This window comes from Motacilla alba, chromosome 20, assembly GCF_015832195.1.
Source record: "Motacilla alba alba isolate MOTALB_02 chromosome 20, Motacilla_alba_V1.0_pri, whole genome shotgun sequence".
Lineage (NCBI taxonomy): Eukaryota > Metazoa > Chordata > Aves > Passeriformes > Motacillidae > Motacilla > Motacilla alba.
The window spans coordinates 12,600,741-12,618,540 of NC_052035.1; the positions used below are offsets into that span (position 1 = coordinate 12,600,741).

Genomic DNA, 17,800 nt, shown 5'->3' on the forward strand with positions numbered 1-17,800 from the left:
GCAGTGCAGTGAATGATGCTGCTTGTACGGGGCGTGGGGGGAAATAATGTTAAATTAAACTCTCCGTAAGGGAAGAAAAGCATCCAGCCCCATTCTTTACTGCTCATTTTAGTAATTTCTTCCAGATAACCTACACATCTGTGTCAGTGCAATTAAAGCAGAAATTCTGTCTAATGAACAGTTGTAGCCCTTGGGCTATTGCGGAATGAACAATGAAGTTGGAAACAGTCTTATTAAAATAATAATTAAGAAACAAGGGTTGGGAGACAGAGGGAGGTGCAGATGAGGTGGTGGTGGGATGTCATAGGGTGAGGAGCAGAGAAGGACTGAATTCAGGCTGGTTCTGGAGTGCCAGGGCTGACTCCCCCCGTGACCCTGCCCTGTAGAAGGGACTGGGCAGTGAGGTTGGACCCGGGGCTGGGCACAGGGTCATGCCAGGGGCACTTGGTCGTGCCATGTCACAGCAAAGCAGTCTCTCAGGCCAGTCTTGCACTGGGGTGGAAGTGTTGGCTGGGCTGGCTGTGGCCTGGCCACAGCGGGCAGCGTTTGCCCTCCTGTTCAGGAGATCATTGGTTTTGCCTGTGTATTTTATTTTGAGGTTCTTTGGTTCTTCAACAATTGATAAGGCTCAGAGAGGAAGGAGAGTGCTTCTTGTGTTAGACAGGATTATAGTTTATTTTGTTTTTTTTTCCAGACAACCATCCTTTCTCTGTAAAAAACCCAACACTCTGCACACCCGCATAGTTTGCTTTGACTTTCTTTTCTTTTTTGCATTCCTGAGGACTGGGACCGAGCAGGCTCAGCTGTGGCAGTGATGCGGACTGGCCAGTTTTTCTCATGTGATACAGTTTATTCTTTTGTTTCTAAGTAAATAAAAAGAAAAAAATTCCTTTTCAGTGTTGTTAACCCTTGGGGTTGTAGTAGTAGTGTTTCTCCAGGAGTCATCATTTTATGGCAGTAAATCAGTTAAAACTTGGTGCTGGCTTTTTTGAACTTAAAACACTCCTCTTTAGAAATGCATGTGCTGCAGAAAGCCACTGACATCTCAGATTAATAAAACAAATTAAAAAAAAAAAAGCAAATGCCATAAAAAAGGAGGCCAGACAAATCCCACTGGAATGATACATTGGAATGATTTTAGTGGGATTTATATCTATGAGCTGTGGGGGTTTTGTGTTTTTTTTTTTTTTCCCTTTTGAAATGGTTGTGAACCGGAGTGATTACTTATCATTTTCATTTTAACTCCATCTGACAAATCGTTTTAGATGGAGAAAGCAATACTGCGTCTTTAAATGGCTACTCTGTCAGCGCATCTTGCAGGGCTTTAAATGCCCTTTGTTATCGCAGTCTAGACAGGACGCAGGCGGAATATTTGATATGTTATAAGGCAGAGATGTGACAAGGTTGAATTAATTTACTGGCTTATTTAAAGCTGAATTTCAAAACATTTTTCCTTACAAACTTGTGGTTTTTTTTTTTCCCTCTCTCTATCCTATATTTTTTTTTTCCAAGTTCGTGCAGTATGTTTCAACTGTTTAGACTGGGAGAGGAGACATTGGCTTACTGCAGCCTGCAGTACTTTAATTGCCCTTTTTATGACTGTCTAGACATCATGCAGATGCATGTTTGTGGTGAGAAGACATTTCCCCCTCTGGTTATACGATAGTCTGAAACCTTTACATTCCCTATCTCCTTACCCCCTCTGCCTCGGAATGCGCCGTACTCCCTCCATCCCTGAAAATCACTTTTCCCCTCGGTTTTATTTTTGGAAGGACACTTCGGCCCCCTTTTTCCTGCTCTTTTCCCCGTGCTGGTGTGGAAACGCTTCGCGGGGATGGAGGTGTGAGGAGGGGATGCTCTCGGGTGTCCCCGCAGCCCTGTCCCCGTACGAGCGCACCGGCGGGCTCTCAATGGGCGCGGAGTTTTAGTTATGCAAATCGACGCATTAATTAACCCCGTTGCTATAGCTACCGCTTTATTGTTAAACGCAGTGAAAAGGGGACAGGCCGTGTCCGTGGATAATCCTCCCGTCGGTGCTGTGCCCTCTCCCGCCCCGCCGAGCGCCCTGCGCCCGGTGCGGGGCAGCTGCCGCCCGCATCCCGCATCCCGGCGGGCAGGTGGCGGGGCAGGGCCGGCCCCACGGCGGCCGGGATGGGCCAGCCGGGGCTCCACCGCCTCCCCCCGAGCCCATTGTGGGGGCTGACCCGGGGGTCGGCTCCCCGCAGCCCCCCTGGCCCGTCTATCTGGGGATGGGACAGGGGAGCGGGACAATGCGGCAGCAGGAGGGACGCAGATGGGCCGGGATGGCGATGGGGATGCTTGGGGAGGACAGGGATCCCCGGGATGGGGATGGGGATGCTCGGGGAGGGCAGGGATCCCCGGGACGGGGATGAGGATGCTCGGGGGAAGGGGTAGAGCACCCCGGGATGGGGATGGGGATGCTCTGGGAGGGCAGGGATCCCCAGGATGGGGATGGTCGGGGATGCAGAGCACCCCAGGATGGGGATGGGGATTGGGTTGCTTAGGGAATGCAGGGAACTCCTGGATGAGGATGTTTAGGAAGGGTAGGTGACCCCAGCCCTTGGCCCCAAACCCCATCTGTGCCTGTTCTTCTCTTTGTATGTGCCCTAAAACCTGAACGTGCAGAACCCCCCCAATGAAACAGACTTCCCAGCAGATCTGCTGTGGGAGTTAAAACCTTTTTCAGGCTGTTGCTGCAGCTGAGGTGGAAGTAAATTTATTACCTTTAATTTTGTCAGATTTGGGGCGGTTGTACTCACCTCCCCCATTCACTCTGGTGTGTATATATATAAATACAATTTTTTTTCACATCTCTGTGAGAGTGTGCACATGCATTCGCTCCCATCTGGTGGTAGCGACCAGTTCAGACCAGTTCAAGAACTGAACTCGAATCCTGCAGTGACCAGACGCAGAGTGCCTCGTCTGGGCATTTGCATGCATTTTGCATATTTTTTCCCTGCAATGCATAATTTTGCCTGTAACTTAAGATTGTCCTTGTTCCCTGGGAGTAACTTGCCTTGTGAAAGGTCACTCCTCGGGTGAGCAGGAGCTGCTCAGATGATAACTGGGCGCTTGGGAAGAGGCAGAGCAGGGAGTGCTTCCCGTTTTTTGGCCCTGGACCATGCTGAGGAAATCCGGTCGCAGTTCCAGCCCTGTCATGACCTGTGTGGCTTTGGCCAGCTTGCTCAATCTGGGTTTCAACACCCGTCTGCGAGCCAGGGCAGCCCCTGTGGCACTGCTGCCCGGGGCTGCGTGTCCTGGAGCCCCTGGGGGAGCTGCAGCCTCAGGACAGGGGCATGGCAGGGCCCCGGCACCGTTCCCAAATGTTAAGGGGCTCCTCGGGGATGTGCTGCTTGATAAGTGAGGTGGTGTAAGGGAGCCATGCTGGTGGGGAGTAGAAATGCTGGAGCAGCTCGGGTTACCCAGCCACAATTTGGGGTGTTTTGTGGCTTTTCTGCACCTCAGTCATGTCCCTGAGCTGGGTGCTGGGTGTGAGTTGCTGGGTGTCATGCTTTTGGCAGGGAGGCACAGGCACTGCTGCTCTCCCTGTCTCACTCGAGGTGCCCCTGCATGAGCCCTGCTCCCACAGGAGTTGCTGGACACCGTGACAGGAGTTGGGTGGGACTGGGGCACCTGGAGCTGCTCTGGGCTCTGACAGGGTGATGGCTGAGCGCACTGGGAATTGACCAGTGGATGGTTTCCCCAGGAATAAGGGAAAAAGGAAACTTTCCAGGGGACTGCCAGGGTGGAGAGATACCTGGTGAAACACGGGGTGTCCGGCATTTGTTCAGCTGGGAGAGGCTGTGGTTGATTCTGATGACATCCACAAACTCCTCACATCCCTGTGCCGTCCCCGCTGTGCGCTCGGTGTCCCACATGGAGCGGGACAGCCTGTGCCATCTCCCTGCCCTGCTGCTGCCTTTCTGTGCTCACAGCAAGTGCAGCCTGCTGGGTCCTCGTGACCTCCAGCATTCAAGGCGCCTTGTTGTGCTGGGCTGGGTGACAAATGCATCCCACGTTCCCTGGAGGAGGGAGCGGGCTCCGGCACCGCTGGGTGATGCTACGCAGGTGGATGCGGCTGAGGGAGGCTGCAGGTGCCCTGTCAGTGTGAGGCAGCTCCGTTGCAGTGGGAGACAGGGCTGGGAAGAAGCTGGAATCAGAAACCCAATCCCTGTCATTGCCATTTGCTTTCTGGAGAGGGGGCAAAGCCCTCCCTGCATGGAGCACTTGCTCTCCTTGGAGCGTCCGCGTCTGGCAATTTGTCTGTCGAAACAGATGTGGGCAGCGACAAACATCTATTTCTATAACTAGAAACAAATTTGGTAATTGCCTCTTTCAACAGGACTTGCTCAAGCAGGAAATGAAATTCCTAAATGGCAGTTAGCAAAAGTATTTATAGCTAAGTTCATAAATGAGATGTGCTTTCCTTTGTCATGAGTTTCTGCTGGGTGGAAGGAAAAAAACCTCTACAGTAGCAAGCCACATATTGATCAGGAGTGTTTCCAGGGTATAGGAAAATACTTATTTATTAATGTGTTTATTTTTACTGGCTGTTAGAAATACCCCTGACAAACAAAACCTGTTTGGTCTTTCAGGGTCAGCTGGTGGGGTTTGATCCGGATATTGTGTGCTGTGTTTTTTCGCTCATTATTTGGTAGATTTTTTTTTTTCTGGTTCAGGCTATTTATGACTGCAGATGGTAAAGTCTTGTTCTGGTGTCCCTCTCTCTTGGTGCTCTTGTTCAAAGGGGTGGGTGATGTTCTGCCCTCACCCCTGCCCAAACATCATCCAGGCCTGATGCTATTGTGCTTCCTCTTGGGAAGCAGGAGGTGCTTTGGATGTTCTCAGCTTGGTAGGGGCCATGAGCCCTGCTCAACATTTTCTAGTGAGCAAGCAAATTTACCTGTCTTTTAAGTGCAAAATCAAAATGACTTTATTCTTTTAATCCAGTTCATCTGTTCTCACCCTTGGGAGTAACTTCAAAAGCCGTGTTCTCCTTCCAGTCCTCTCAGTAGGCTGGGATCAGCCTGACTGTGTGTGAAATACCTCCTCTAAAAATCCTGGAAAAGGGGAGGGAAGCAGGCACAGAACAGAGAGAAGGGGTTGGCATATGCAGGATTTCAGAGAGCTGGTGTGTCCCAAAGAACCTGGTTAGTTCTCATTGCTCTGAGGGAGCTGTTTCATGTCTTCAGGAGTTTCTCTAAACAAGTGTCCAGCTGACAGGTCTCTGCTCGGAGCCCAAAGCGTCCTGGCTGACAGAGCTGCTGACCCCAGCTCTCACATTTGCCATTTCCCTGTAAAAGCTGAGTTCTGCCATGCTGATCCTGCCTCTGTGGCCCTTGGATGTGTGTCCCACTCCCTGCAGCTGCCACCGAGCCGGGTGAGCTCGGGAAGGTCACCTTCTGAAAAGAGGACCAGCGGTGCTGCCAGGACAGTTGCTGTGGTTTTTAAGCACTAAAAAATGTTCTGAGGCCCAAGCAGTCTGATATTTCTGTGACTATTAAGCATGAAATAAGGCTGTTTCCTTTAAAACAAACAAAAATGGGGGTGGGGGGATGAGGCCATCATTTGCCAGTGACTCAGAGGATGTGATGCTTGATTACCTGGATGACATCTGACAGAAAGAACTATATTAAACACAGTTACGGCCCAAGGCTTGGCACTGTGAACGGGACTTCTTGAGGCCCAATCCCCTGTTTTCCAGTTATATTTTTTTTTCAACTGGCTCCTTTTTTGAGTGTCACTTGTTCCCTGCCCTCCTGCCCCATCTCAGCCTGTCATCACTGGCTTGCACCACGTCATTTCTGCTCGCTGCATCAGAATTGCCTGTGCTGAAACCAGGAATGAACTTTAGCTGTTAACTGTACTAATGATGCACGAAGCAGCCCCAAAATGATCTCTTCCCAGCTGTCCTGCCTGTTGTCACAGGCCTGATCCTGGTTCCTTTGGTGTTGCTGCAGCTTCCAGGTGCTGCCAGTCAGTGCCAGCAGCAGCACTATCAATATTGAGTCATGTTCTGGATCTTCCCCTGCTCTCTTGTAAACAAACACAATTGTTGACAATCTGATGGGCCCTTCATATCTGGTTTTATGGGGGTACTAGAAGACAAATGTAGCAGATGCTAATACAAAAATAGTGCAGTAATGACTTTGCCTGCTCTGATTGTTTCTGAGATGACCTAGAGATGAGCGAGGGTGAGTAATCTGCCATCTGAATTTCTTTGTTCTCTCATCTCTTCTTTGCTGTCTACAGCCTCTGAAAGGGAGGACACTCTTTAACGAGAGTGTGTGTGTGTGTAAAAATGTGTAAAAGTGTGTGTGGAAGAAAGTGTGTGAGTGTGTTAAGAGTGTGTTACTGTGTGTGAGTGTGTTAAGAGTGTGAGGTTTTTTTAAACGTTTTTCCTTTGGAGTTATGGCTAGTGCAGCTACATTTATTCATCTTAGCCATTATCTCCTGAGTAGTTTCACTTCTTCTTGTCACTTCTCACATGATACACAATTCCAGTATATACAGAAATTGTAATTGAGGCTCAGGGATGACTGGTTTGACCTGCAGACGTGTGTTATACCTGGCTGAAAGCACAGGTCATCTTGGCTGAAACCCTGCCTCTAAGCTGTTCTGTCCACCTGTAAATGATAGCTGGAGTGTCTGGAATGATTGCAGCAAAATACAGGTTTTGGTTTGGCTTTTTTTCTTCTTCTTCTTTATACTTGTGGTTTGGAGAGTTTGTTTTCTGCAGAGATACTCTGTGTAGAAGGAAGAGCATTAATAAAGTTTATAGGAAGCATTTTATGAACTGAAATGTAGCTGTAAAAGGCAAGGCAATGCATTTAAAGTGTAACCCAGCCTCACCTCCCCTACGGCTGTGAGGGTGCTCCCAGCATCACCATTGACTCAAATCACTCTCCCTCCTTGTAAATATATTAATTAATTTGAACCTCTGGGTGCCAGTATTCTGTGGGTGCCAGTGTTCTGTTTATAAGGATTTAAGGAAGCTCCCAGATGCACCTTCCTGCAGCCTCTCCTGTGGAGCCGTGAGCGTGCTCTGCAGTGTGGCCAGCACCTCCGTATGGGACCCACACGTAAATCCATAAATCTGAGACACTTCAGAGCTTTATGGTCTTGGTGGCTGGGCAGCAGGGTGGGCAGCAAGAGCATGAGCTCTTACAAATGCAGGAGGGTGGAGTGCACAGGATTTGGAAGCAGCAGAGTGCCCATCACTCATTCGTGCATCTCCATCACCCCCTGCAAAGCCCTTGTCCAAGGCCAGGCGTGGTTTGAAGTGGCAGGCGAGCATGAACCTGAAGAATGGGACGTGACAAGGGCTTCTCCTTGGTCACGAATACCCCGTTGTAGGGCGCTGAGGATCCGGGGGGGAAAATGCTGAGTTGCAGAACAGTTGCACGCACGGTGCCCGGCTGGCGGAGCTGCCGCGTCTAGACAGAAAACACGGAAAAGCAGGTTGTGTCACTTAAATGTGATGTCTGAACCTGTTAGTTTGAAACGTATTCTGGAATAAAAATTATGCAAAATTAAATTAGTGTGACCTTGCTTTGCATTTGGAGGCGGAATATGCCCATCTTGTAAAGCCTAGTGCATTTATAACACTTCCCTTGGGGAAAATTACGGAGAGAAATGGAATGAGGTCTCTTCTAATTGAAAAGTGACAATGATTAGGAAGCCAAATACAAAATGTGTTGAGTATTTTTTTTTCCTGTTTTGTTGTGTGTGTGTTTTTAAGAATACCAGTAGAATTATAAATTATGTGCTTTGCAGTTTGGCTTGTTTTTCATTCCCCAAAGGCTTTTTATTAGCATAGCAGCTGAATTGCACTTGTATAATAGCATATTAACTCAAACTTTGGGTTTTTAATGATCTTTCTTCATTAGTTTGACTGAGCTGCTTGGATAAAAATCTTACTGAGCATATCCAGCTTTCCAGTGTGTTGGGTTTGTTTTCCCTTCTGCAGAAAAGAAGCCCATGAAGACAAGTTAAAACAGAGGGAGAGCTGGCAGAAACTTTGGTGCCTCAAGTGGATACGAGTCTCTTGAAACATGAAAAGCACAAATAGAGTGTGTGTGGGGGGGGGTTGGGTTTTTTGGGTTTTGTTTGTTTGTTTGTTTTTGGGGTTTTTTGGGGGGGGGTTTGTTGGGGTTTTTTTGTTTTGTTTTGTTTGGTTTGGTTGGTTTGACTTTATTTTATTTTATTTATTTTATTTTATTTTATTTTTTTCCAAAAGCTAGATTGGGCAACCTGAGTGTTCTTGGGATTAAAGCAGGATGGGTTTGCTCCTGGGCATGGTAAGGCTGGGCTGCTCCTCAGAGCCTGGTCTTGGGGTGGAGATGGGGCAGGAGGAGCATTCCAGCTGGAAAGCAGCATCCCCTTTGTTCTGGTAATCATCCTGTGCCTTCCTGTGGCACCTCACTGTGTAATCCCCAATTCCAGCAGTTCCAGAGCTCTGAGGATGGATGAGACGCTGCTGTGTTGTCCCAGATGCTGATGGAATTCCCACTCTTTCTTCTGCTTCAGGCCCTGCTGGTTCTGTGTCTGTGTGTGCAGGAAGCCTGGTTTAGGTCACTTGTAAGTGACACATCTTGTGTGTTCCTTCCTGGGAAGGAGTTTCCTGGGCCAAAACTTCACCTGTGTCACTGAAGCAACAGGACCAATTTAGCCAGGTTTGGTTCATTTAAGACATATCTTGTCCTAGGAAAGGAACTTTCCTTTATTACTACTTTGGCCTTGTTTTTCTTTAGAAATATATCCCTTTTAACAAAAAAGGAAGTTTTCCATCACCAGCTTCATTTATACTTCTTCTTGTGTTTTCTTACCATGGCCAAAGCACATGCTGCATTTTGAGGGGGAGTGACTCATCCTCTTGAAAACATTTGGGGTTTTTTTGCTTAGTCTTTTCTATTCCATAATGATTTGTGCAAGAGATGGGCTCTGCAGGCTGGGTGGCTGCCCTGCTGCCCACGGGGAGGGCAGGCACAGGGGCTCTGGCTCTTCATGGGTGACCAGGGGAGCACCCAGGGGAGCTGTGGGGTGCCCTGTGCCTGGCTGGGGTGCTGGGGCTTCACCCTGCTGGAGGCTGGGGGGATGCTGTCTCAGTTACAGCTGGCACCAGGACTTGTCTTTGGGATGTGTAGGGACACCCCTGCATGGTGGGGGTGGCATGGGAAGAGTCATTGTGCCTTTTTTTCCAATGGTTTTGCATCGTCCCCTTTCCCAGCCCTTTAGGTTTTGGTGTTTTTGTGCCTGTGGTCAGTGTGGGTTCTGCTCAGAAGCAACGAGCTCCTGTTCCAGCCAGTTCCTCCAGCACAGGGCACCAGGGGCAGCTTTTGGGTCCCACAGATGAGCTGTGCTGCTTTGGGGCTGGATCAAATTTATGGCAATGTGGTTTTCTTCCATGCTGTTCCTCTCACAGTGGCACTGGGTGACTTGTTGGGGTTGCTGTGAAAGACCCAGAGCTTGTCTTTTATTCTAGCTAAAAAGCATTTTTAGGGCAAAACTCCTGTACAATGCTTGGCTTTTAATCCCTCTCCTCCCACCCTGTGTGCAGCCTTCCAGACAAGGGGCAGCTGTGTTTTGGGGGTGCTGGAAGGATCTGGGCTCAAAGTCCCTCATCCATCCAGCTCGAAGTGCCAGATAAGGCTCCTGCTTTCAAGGCATTATTCTGCTTTCTGCAGGCAGTGGGCAGAGCTGGTGGAGCATTTTGGGCAGTGGCAGAAATAGCTGCTGTTTAGCAGAAAGAGCTCCAAGGTAACTGGCAGCGCTCACCACCTGGACTGTTTTCTTGACATTTATTTGCTTTTACTGGCACTCAAATGCCACCTGTCAGGAGAAAACTTTCCATAAAAAAAAAAACCCAACCAAAAAAAACCCGAAAAAACCTAATAAATTTGCCTGACTCAGCAGAAGCCACCCCAGCTGGTTTGAGTGGTGCCTTTTGAGCTCTGATGGGCCTTGCTGTGTGTCTGCAGATGTATTTGTGTGTGTCTGTATGGATTAAATATAGATGGCAGCATCCATGATAGCTTAGGGCATGGCTTTCCCAAACTGGATTTTATAGCTGTTGCTGCTGAGAAGCAAACAAGCTGTAAATCCCTGGAATGATTGAATTTTGCTGTCAGGCCCCTCCTTTATGCCGGGCACTGGAGTTGCTGCTGCCCAGTGCTGGGCACTGCTGGAAGGGGGCTGGGGGGAGTGACTGAGCAGTTTGGGAATGGCATGTACTCCCCAGGCACCAAATTCATGGAAATAATGACCCAGTACAATGTTTGCCTCCAGTACTCAATTTTCCTCAGCCTCAGAGAGGTGTGAGGAATTATTTCCTTAGGAAATTTTAGGAGCGACTTCTCGCTGCCTCCTGCCAAGTGTCTGCAGAGTTAGCCGGATAGTCTGTTGTTTGCTCGTTCTTGTTTGTTTGGAGGGGTTTTGGCAGTTTTCCTTTCTGCCAGTTCAAGCCACTCAAGCTGCCGCTGTCAGCTGGCCGAGCCCTGAGCCGGGGGCTGTCTGGAGCCGTGGGATGTGGCCCCGTGGCAGACGCATGGCACCCATCTGGCGTCTCACCCCAAAGCAGGAGCTCTCCCCGCCTGCTTCCTGTGGTGGGTGGGCAGCCTTGGAAACGGGGGCTGCCACTGCCTGCTGTGCTGTGCTGTCCCCTGGGCCACCACTGTCTGACCCCTGGGACAGGGGATGTGCCGAGGAAGGCTCAGTCCTGTGCCGAGGAGGGCTCAGTCCTGTCCTCCCCGGAGGAAGGAGAGTGATGTTGGGAAGAGAGCTGTAGAAATTTAGCTTGCATTTAGCTGAACTGTTTCATTAGGATGAATTCTGTTGGTTCATGGCTCTGCAGCTCCAAGAGAGGCACGTGAGGCACTGGGATGCTCCTGGTTTTGTGCCCAGTGCTGGGCACACCCAGGAGGTCTTTGGGAAGGCCAGTCTGTGCTGTAGCTGGGAAACACTCTGCAGGATGGATTGTCTGCAAAGATCCCTCCTGGAGACTCTTCTGTGACACTGAAAAAGTGAATGAATGAGGTTTTTGTGGGCTCAGGGCACACAGAGCCCACGTGTCAGAGCTGTGACAGGAAGGGTGCAGCGTTGTCAGTGTTGTCTCAGCCACTTCAGTTGTTCTTGTGCTCAGTTCCCTGCTGCTGTTCCTGATGGCTCAAAATCTCTCTGTCTCTCTTGCAGCGGAGTTGGAGTTTGTACAGATAATCATAATCGTGGTGGTGATGATGGTGATGGTGGTGGTGATCACGTGTCTGCTGAACCACTACAAACTCTCGGCGCGATCCTTCATCAGCCGGCACAGCCAGGGCAGGCGGCGAGACGAGAACCTCTCCTCAGTAAGTCACACCCTGCTCTTCCAGCCACACGTGCCAGGTTATGTTTGGCCTTGGCATCATCTGTCTGTATTTTGGGGGTGAGGGGTCATTTTAGGGGTGTCTCTGGCTCTTTAGGGTGCTGTGTGTATGGACAGCCGTAGCCTCTGCCTTTGCCCTGAGCTTTGCAATGTGGGTTTTACATTGGTGAAGTGACTGCACAAGGCTGTTCTTGGCACGTCCTGTTCCTGAAAACACCACCCCAGCTGGTTGGGGTTCATATGCCTTGGTTGAGCAGTCCCAAACTATCCAGTCCTTTGGCTCCAGTTAGTCTCAAGTGACTGTATAAAAACTTCCTGGCTGCCCTGCAGGGAGCAGGAAATCCTGAGTAACTTGCTCCAGTTTTCACCAGTGCTGCTGCCATTCCTGTGGTGGAGGGGGCAGAAATCACTTGTCAGCCAGACAAGCAGAGACCTCTCCAAGGGGATGTGTGAGAGGCTCTCTGTAACCCAGGCTCCCGGCTCCATGAAAGCCTGAGGAGAAACGTGTGAATTGTACCTCTGACAGGGATTTGAGGGCAAGCCTCACCAGCCTCAAGGCAGATGTTGGTTCATGCAGTTTCCTCAAATGTAGTGCCTCAGAGAGACTTAGAAGGATGTATAGAGAAAACACATCACATTTTCTTGGAGGGGAGCATGTACTGTTCACTCCTGCCTCCGTGGCTTTGTCTTCAGTGCAGGGATGTCTTGTACAGATACTTCTCTTTTTTAACATTCACCCTGAAGGGTTTAATAGGGCTCCCTCAGGGTCACTGCTGCATGCCCCCTCCTCTGCAGGCTGCCAGGACAGGCTGGACACACCGCCTGTGCTGGGTGCTGCTCTGTGTGGGGCTGTGCTCCCCTGAATCAAATCCGTACTTGCTGCAGGAAAAAGATCAAATACAGAGATTGCTTGGGGGTTTCTTCTTCTATTTTTCCATTTTCTTTCCTCTAATTTTTTTATTTTTTTTTTGAGAGGGATATCTAAGATCTTTTGCTAAGCCAGCCTTCAGTGCAGCTGCAGGCTGCCCAGGGCTGTCCCTCGTAGCTGCTGCTTTTGTCACACACCACCTGCAGCAGACAGAGGTCCCTTCTTGGTCCATTCTTGGCTGCTTTTTGAGGGGGATGCCCCTTGGGAAGGAGAGCTGTGCCAACCCCAGCCCAAACCCCCCCAGTTCCCTGGGCTGTGATCCTAGCTCGGGCTCTGTCCTTGCTGCAATGGGATCAGAGTGCTGGGAATGCCTGATCCCACGGGATGCCTGATCCCACGTTAAACCAGCTGCTGTGAGGGTGGAGATGGCTCAGGCACCTCCCTGCTTTGGGGCTCAGAGCCCAGCTCCCCACACATATCCCAGCTCCACCCGGAAATCTTATGTTCCTCTTACGGTCCCGTGCGCCCACTTCCAGCAGCAGCAGGGTGTGGGCATCCAAGCACATGAGTTATTAAAAATAGCAGAGACGTTGTTTTCCCATTTTCAGATTCTTTCACTGTTTTATCATGTCCAGAATGTTTTACCTGCACCATGTCAAATGTGTCGTTTTACATTTTCAAAGCAAAGTTCAGCTCAAGCCCTCTTTATTTTAATACAGTAACTTCTATTTTCTTAAGTGGCCTGCTTTTTATTTTCTTTAAAAAGAGTTCAGAAGGCTAACATGGAAAGAAAAGAGAAAATCACATGGAGATTGACCAAAAATTTCAGGTTGAATGAAAAATTGACTCTTTAAAAAACTCTTTCATTCCTTTTTTCCCTTTATTGTTTTTTTTTTCTATTTTAAATTTTACCAAGCCAAAATTTCCAGCCATTTTTTGGCTCAGCTCTGTTACTTATTCAGCCTTCAGGCACATCAGTGATTAAATGGCTTTTCAGCAGTGTTTGACCTCTGTGCCTCTGCTTGCCCTCAGTGAGGATGTGGACTCTTCCAATCCTTTTTTGGAGCTAAGGAGAGAAATAGGAATGATAACTTCGGGGGTTTTAAATTTTTTTTTCTCATCTTTATGGTTGTTCCCCATCTCCTGCCCTGTCCGTGCTGTGCATGCAGCACTGATGGAGTGGCAGCAGAGATTCCCTGTGGTCCCAGCACCCTCCTGGTGGGACAGAGGAGCCCCTCGTGCTCTAATGAGCGGGAAGCTCGTTACAGGGGGATCCAGCACAATAAACACCTTAAAGGCAGCACCTTTCGTGTCTGTCAGTGGAAAACAGTCTGAAGGAGGGCAGGAGCCTGGCAGGCAGAGGCCACACTGGGCTGGATGCTGGTTTATGCAATCCATTAAACTTGCACTGAACTTTTTAAATCCCAAACTTCGTTTTGGTGTCGTGACCGCAGACGGGCACTGGAGCTGCATTCGCGCTTTTCATCTGCTGAAATATTAAAGCAGTTCATCCCATGGTCAGGATGCTGCTGGGTCTGCTGGAGTTGTCCTTTTTTGTTGCTGCAGCTCAAAAATTACAGCTGAAGGAGAAATTAATTTCCCTAAAGGGTTTTTTAATGCGGCTCTCACTGGTGAGCAGTTTTTGTATTTCTTCATGCGTTTCTCCATCACCGTTCTTGCTGTACTTAAACTCTTGTCTCCTCATGACAAGTGCCTTTTATTTTCCAGAACTAAGAATATTTAAGAAATGCTATTGATAACTTTTTTTCCTTTTAGAATGGCACTTTCTCTGCACCTTTGTAACAGTGGTATCCCACTCCCCCAAGAAACAGTACCTTTGTGTCCCCTGAAATAGAAAATGAGTCTTCCTGAAGGCTCAGAGACTTAATCTGCACCATGCAGCCTTACAGAGAAAATTCTCTGACATCACTAAAACAAGTAGTTCTAAAAAAAGTTGAAGATTGATGTCTAAAAAGACATTTTAAAGTAATTTTAGGTTCTGCAGCAAGTCCTGCAATACTTGCGGAGGCTTTTACAGCTGTGTTGCTCACAGACAGCAGAATCTCACCTTTCATTTCAGAAACCTGTGGCTTTCTAGGCTGTTCATTGTTGAGATGGATTCAAGTCCTAAATATTCAGAAAATCAGAGGTGGATGAGGAGAGGCTGAGGATCTGCAGTGATGTTGCTCCTGCAGTTTTGCTGGGCTCAGTGGGGCCGTGGAGCCATCCCAGGGCCAAAGTAAAGGCTAAAAGCAGGGATGTATCCTGTCCCTGAGGCTTTGCCCTCTTCTGACTACTGATTTGCAGCACTTTTAATCTTGCTATGGAGTTTTTGGGGGAGCTGAGCTGCTCCCCAGATGGGTTTCCTGGTAGTGTGTGAGGCAGGGGTTGGTGCTGGGGTTGATCACCCATGGGCACAGGAGTCCTGGGAGAGGTGGTTAATAGTGGCTGCAGAGATCCAGCTCCCACAGAAAATGGGTCTCCTGTCAGCTCCTCCTCTCTCTCTGCACATCCCATTTTAATGCTGTTTCTGCTCCTCTTGCATCCACGTGTTGCCCAGGGCATCATTCCTGGACCTCATCTGTACAAACAGATGAAGGGTGTGTGAGCCAGAGCTTTGATTCCAAACACATGGGCAGCATCTTGGTGAGGCTCCGGCTGCCTGGGCACTTAGGGCTAGGGCATGTTTGGGGTGGGGCAGCCCTGCCCAGCCCTGCCCCATAGCAGGATGTCCCAGCTGAGCCTGGCAGGGCTGGGAAGCACCAGGAATCTCACCAGCCACCCTCGTGGGAGCTGGCTGACATCACTCCCGGGAAAGGGGGGAGCAGATGGGATATTGCCATGGCACTGCCCACTGCCAAGTTAAATATAACACATCTAGCAGAAGGCAGCGGGGTACTCACTGCTCAGGAAGTCTGCCACGGGGGTACGGCAAAGTAAACACAATTTTGGGAGTGCTTCCCGCTCCTGCCCACTGCTTTGGTGTCCTTTGGGATGAGGTGACAGGCTGGCAGCACCTACGGTGGCACTGGAAATCCTCCCTGGGCCCTTTGGTGCCAGTGCCTGAGCACAGAGTTGGAGGTGAGGATTTGTCCTGTGGCACATGCAGTTCCTCTTGGATCTTTTGGTTGCTGGGGGAGTTCCACTGCAGACTCTCGCTGCAAGCAAGAAATCCATGTCAAATGGACCAGACTAAACAGTGGATGCCTGTGTAAACAATTGCATGTTGGAGACTCGAGGTCTGGAATGAAACAGGGCTGTCTTGCTCGGGAAGGGCCGTGGGGCTGCAGCTCAGCCAGCACATTCCTCAGCTGTGGCCAGGGAGCTGCTGGCATTGTGGCACTTCACTGGGCACTGTGGCACTTCACCTCTGCTCCGAGGAGGTGCTCCTGAAAACCCCATGGAGGCTTTGGGAGGTCTCATTTCTATTTAAATCGCTGTTTTCCTTGCACTGGCACCAGCCCTGCCTTGAGGTTTGTGTGCAGAGCTCAGCTTCAAAGCCCAGAACCTGATGGATCTCTCTGTACCTGATACCACTATGCCAAAGGAGAAAATCATTCCAGCATTGGGGAAAAATGAGAAAACAGGAGGGTGGGGGATGATTTCTCTGGAGATTTTAATGCGGTGCTGGTGCTGTGTTTGGGGCAGGTAGAGAAATAGGAGTTCTCAAAGGAGGACGGTGTGTGGTTTCCTCAGACCAGCCTCTCAGTGCAACACTTAAAGGGAAAAAAGGGGTTTCTTTTTCCCTTGGCATATTTTTTTTCCACTGGTGCTAAATACTTCTGCCTTTGCCTGGCTTACTAGTGCCAGAACTGGAGATTCACCTGCAAGGAACTGGGAAGTTCCAAGTTATAATTACAAGCCTTCTGGCTGTTTTCCTCCAGCTCTGCCTGCCAGAGGGATGTTGCTATATGTGAATATTAGCAATATTTAAATATTGCAGTTCCTAAGGCAAAAAAGTCTGGGGTGAACTGTGCGTGCTCAGAGTATCACCGGCAGATGGGAGGAACCTTTGCTTGTTTGTTTTGATCATGAATTGTAAACCAGTCTCAGGGTTTGGGGGAAATTGTGGCTTCACCCTGCCTGGGGTTGTTGGCACTGAGGTTTGGATCTCAGGATCAGGGTGATGCTTCCTGTGTAAGAAAGCCTCTACGCTTCATTCCTTCAGTCTGTTTAAGCCAAGGACCACTTACTCTTTGGGGAAAAATACTCTGAAACCATCCTGTTGCTGCAGAGTTTTTTTTCTTCTTTTTTTTATCAAATCAAAAATCAAAATTAGTCTTAACATTTGGTTATTCATTTATTTTCTTTACTTTCCCATGATGGCCGTGGTTGTGAGCATCAGAATGTGGGCGAGGGGTTTTTTTTGTGGTTTGGTTTTTGTTGGTTTTTTTCTTTCTTTTTTTTTTTTTTTTTTTTTTTTTTTTTTTTAAATCTTGTCATTATTTCACGGAGCATTTTTTGATGTCTTGTGAATCACCCACGGCTCATGGATCACAAATTGAAAAATACTCCTCTGGCACGTTTGAACCAGGGAAAGAACCGTGCTGGGGGTGTGGGGGTGGGAGAGGGGAAGTCTGCAAATGGGAGAGGGCTGCTTGGTAGTGCAGTTCTCATCACTCATTCTGCAAACGATCCCTTAAATGGACATGGAGGTGCAAGGGCAGGGAAGTTTTGGTTGGAAGGGGTGTTTTCAGTGGCCATGTGGGCACACCCGAGCAGTCCCCACATGCACACGGGATGGCAGTTGGAGGTGCTGGTTGGAGTTGGTGCAGGCGGGGCAGGAACACGTTGGTGGCAGCGTCTTTTCCAGGTGACACCTGCCACAAGCTGTTTGCAGAAGGAGCTCACGCCCCTGGCATCACTCACCCTGGCCTCTCTTCTCCTTTCCCATGCAGGAGGGAAGCCTGTGGCCTTCGGAAAGCACCGTGTCGGGGACCGGCATAACCGAGGTGAGGGCGCCGCGGGTGCCACCGCTGTCCCTCTGTCCCGCTGTGCCCCAGCACCTCCCATCTCTCACCCCGTTTCCTCTCCTCTCCTCTCCCTTCCAGCAGCAGATCTACACCCCGCGGCCCAGCGAGCGCCTGGCAGTGCCCTCCTTCCTGCAGAGGGACCGCTTCAACCGCTTCCAGCCCACGTACCCGTACCTGCAGCACGAGATCGACCTGCCGCCCACCATCTCGCTGTCGGACGGCGAGGAGCCCCCGCCCTACCAGGGACCCTGCACGCTGCAGCTGCGCGACCCCGAGCAGCAGATGGAGCTCAACAGGGAGTCCGTGCGGGCCCCCCCAAACAGAACCATCTTCGACAGTGACTTGATAGATAACTCCGTGTTCGGGGGGCCGTGCCCCCCCAGCAGTAACTCTGGCATCAGCGCCACCTGCTACGGCAGCAGTGGCAGGATGGAGGGGCCGCCGCCGACCTACAGCGAGGTGATCGGCCACTACCCCGGCTCCACCTTCTACCAGCACCAGCAGAACAACAACGGGATGCCCCCCATCTTGGAGGGCAGCAGACTCCATCCCTCACAGATCAATGGCCTTGAGAGC

At 49.8% G+C, this 17,800-nt stretch overlaps 1 protein-coding gene across 1 annotated transcript in view; it reads left to right on the top strand.

Moving 5' to 3' along the window:
* Positions 1–17,800, top strand: part of PMEPA1 (prostate transmembrane protein, androgen induced 1) — a 45,390-nt gene that overhangs the window by 22,131 nt on the left and 5,459 nt on the right. Inside the window, 3 exon segments of the mRNA XM_038158856.1 lie at positions 11,212–11,366; positions 17,150–17,203; positions 17,303–17,800. Of these exon segments, the coding sequence (XP_038014784.1) occupies positions 11,212–11,366; positions 17,150–17,203; positions 17,303–17,800 (707 nt within the window).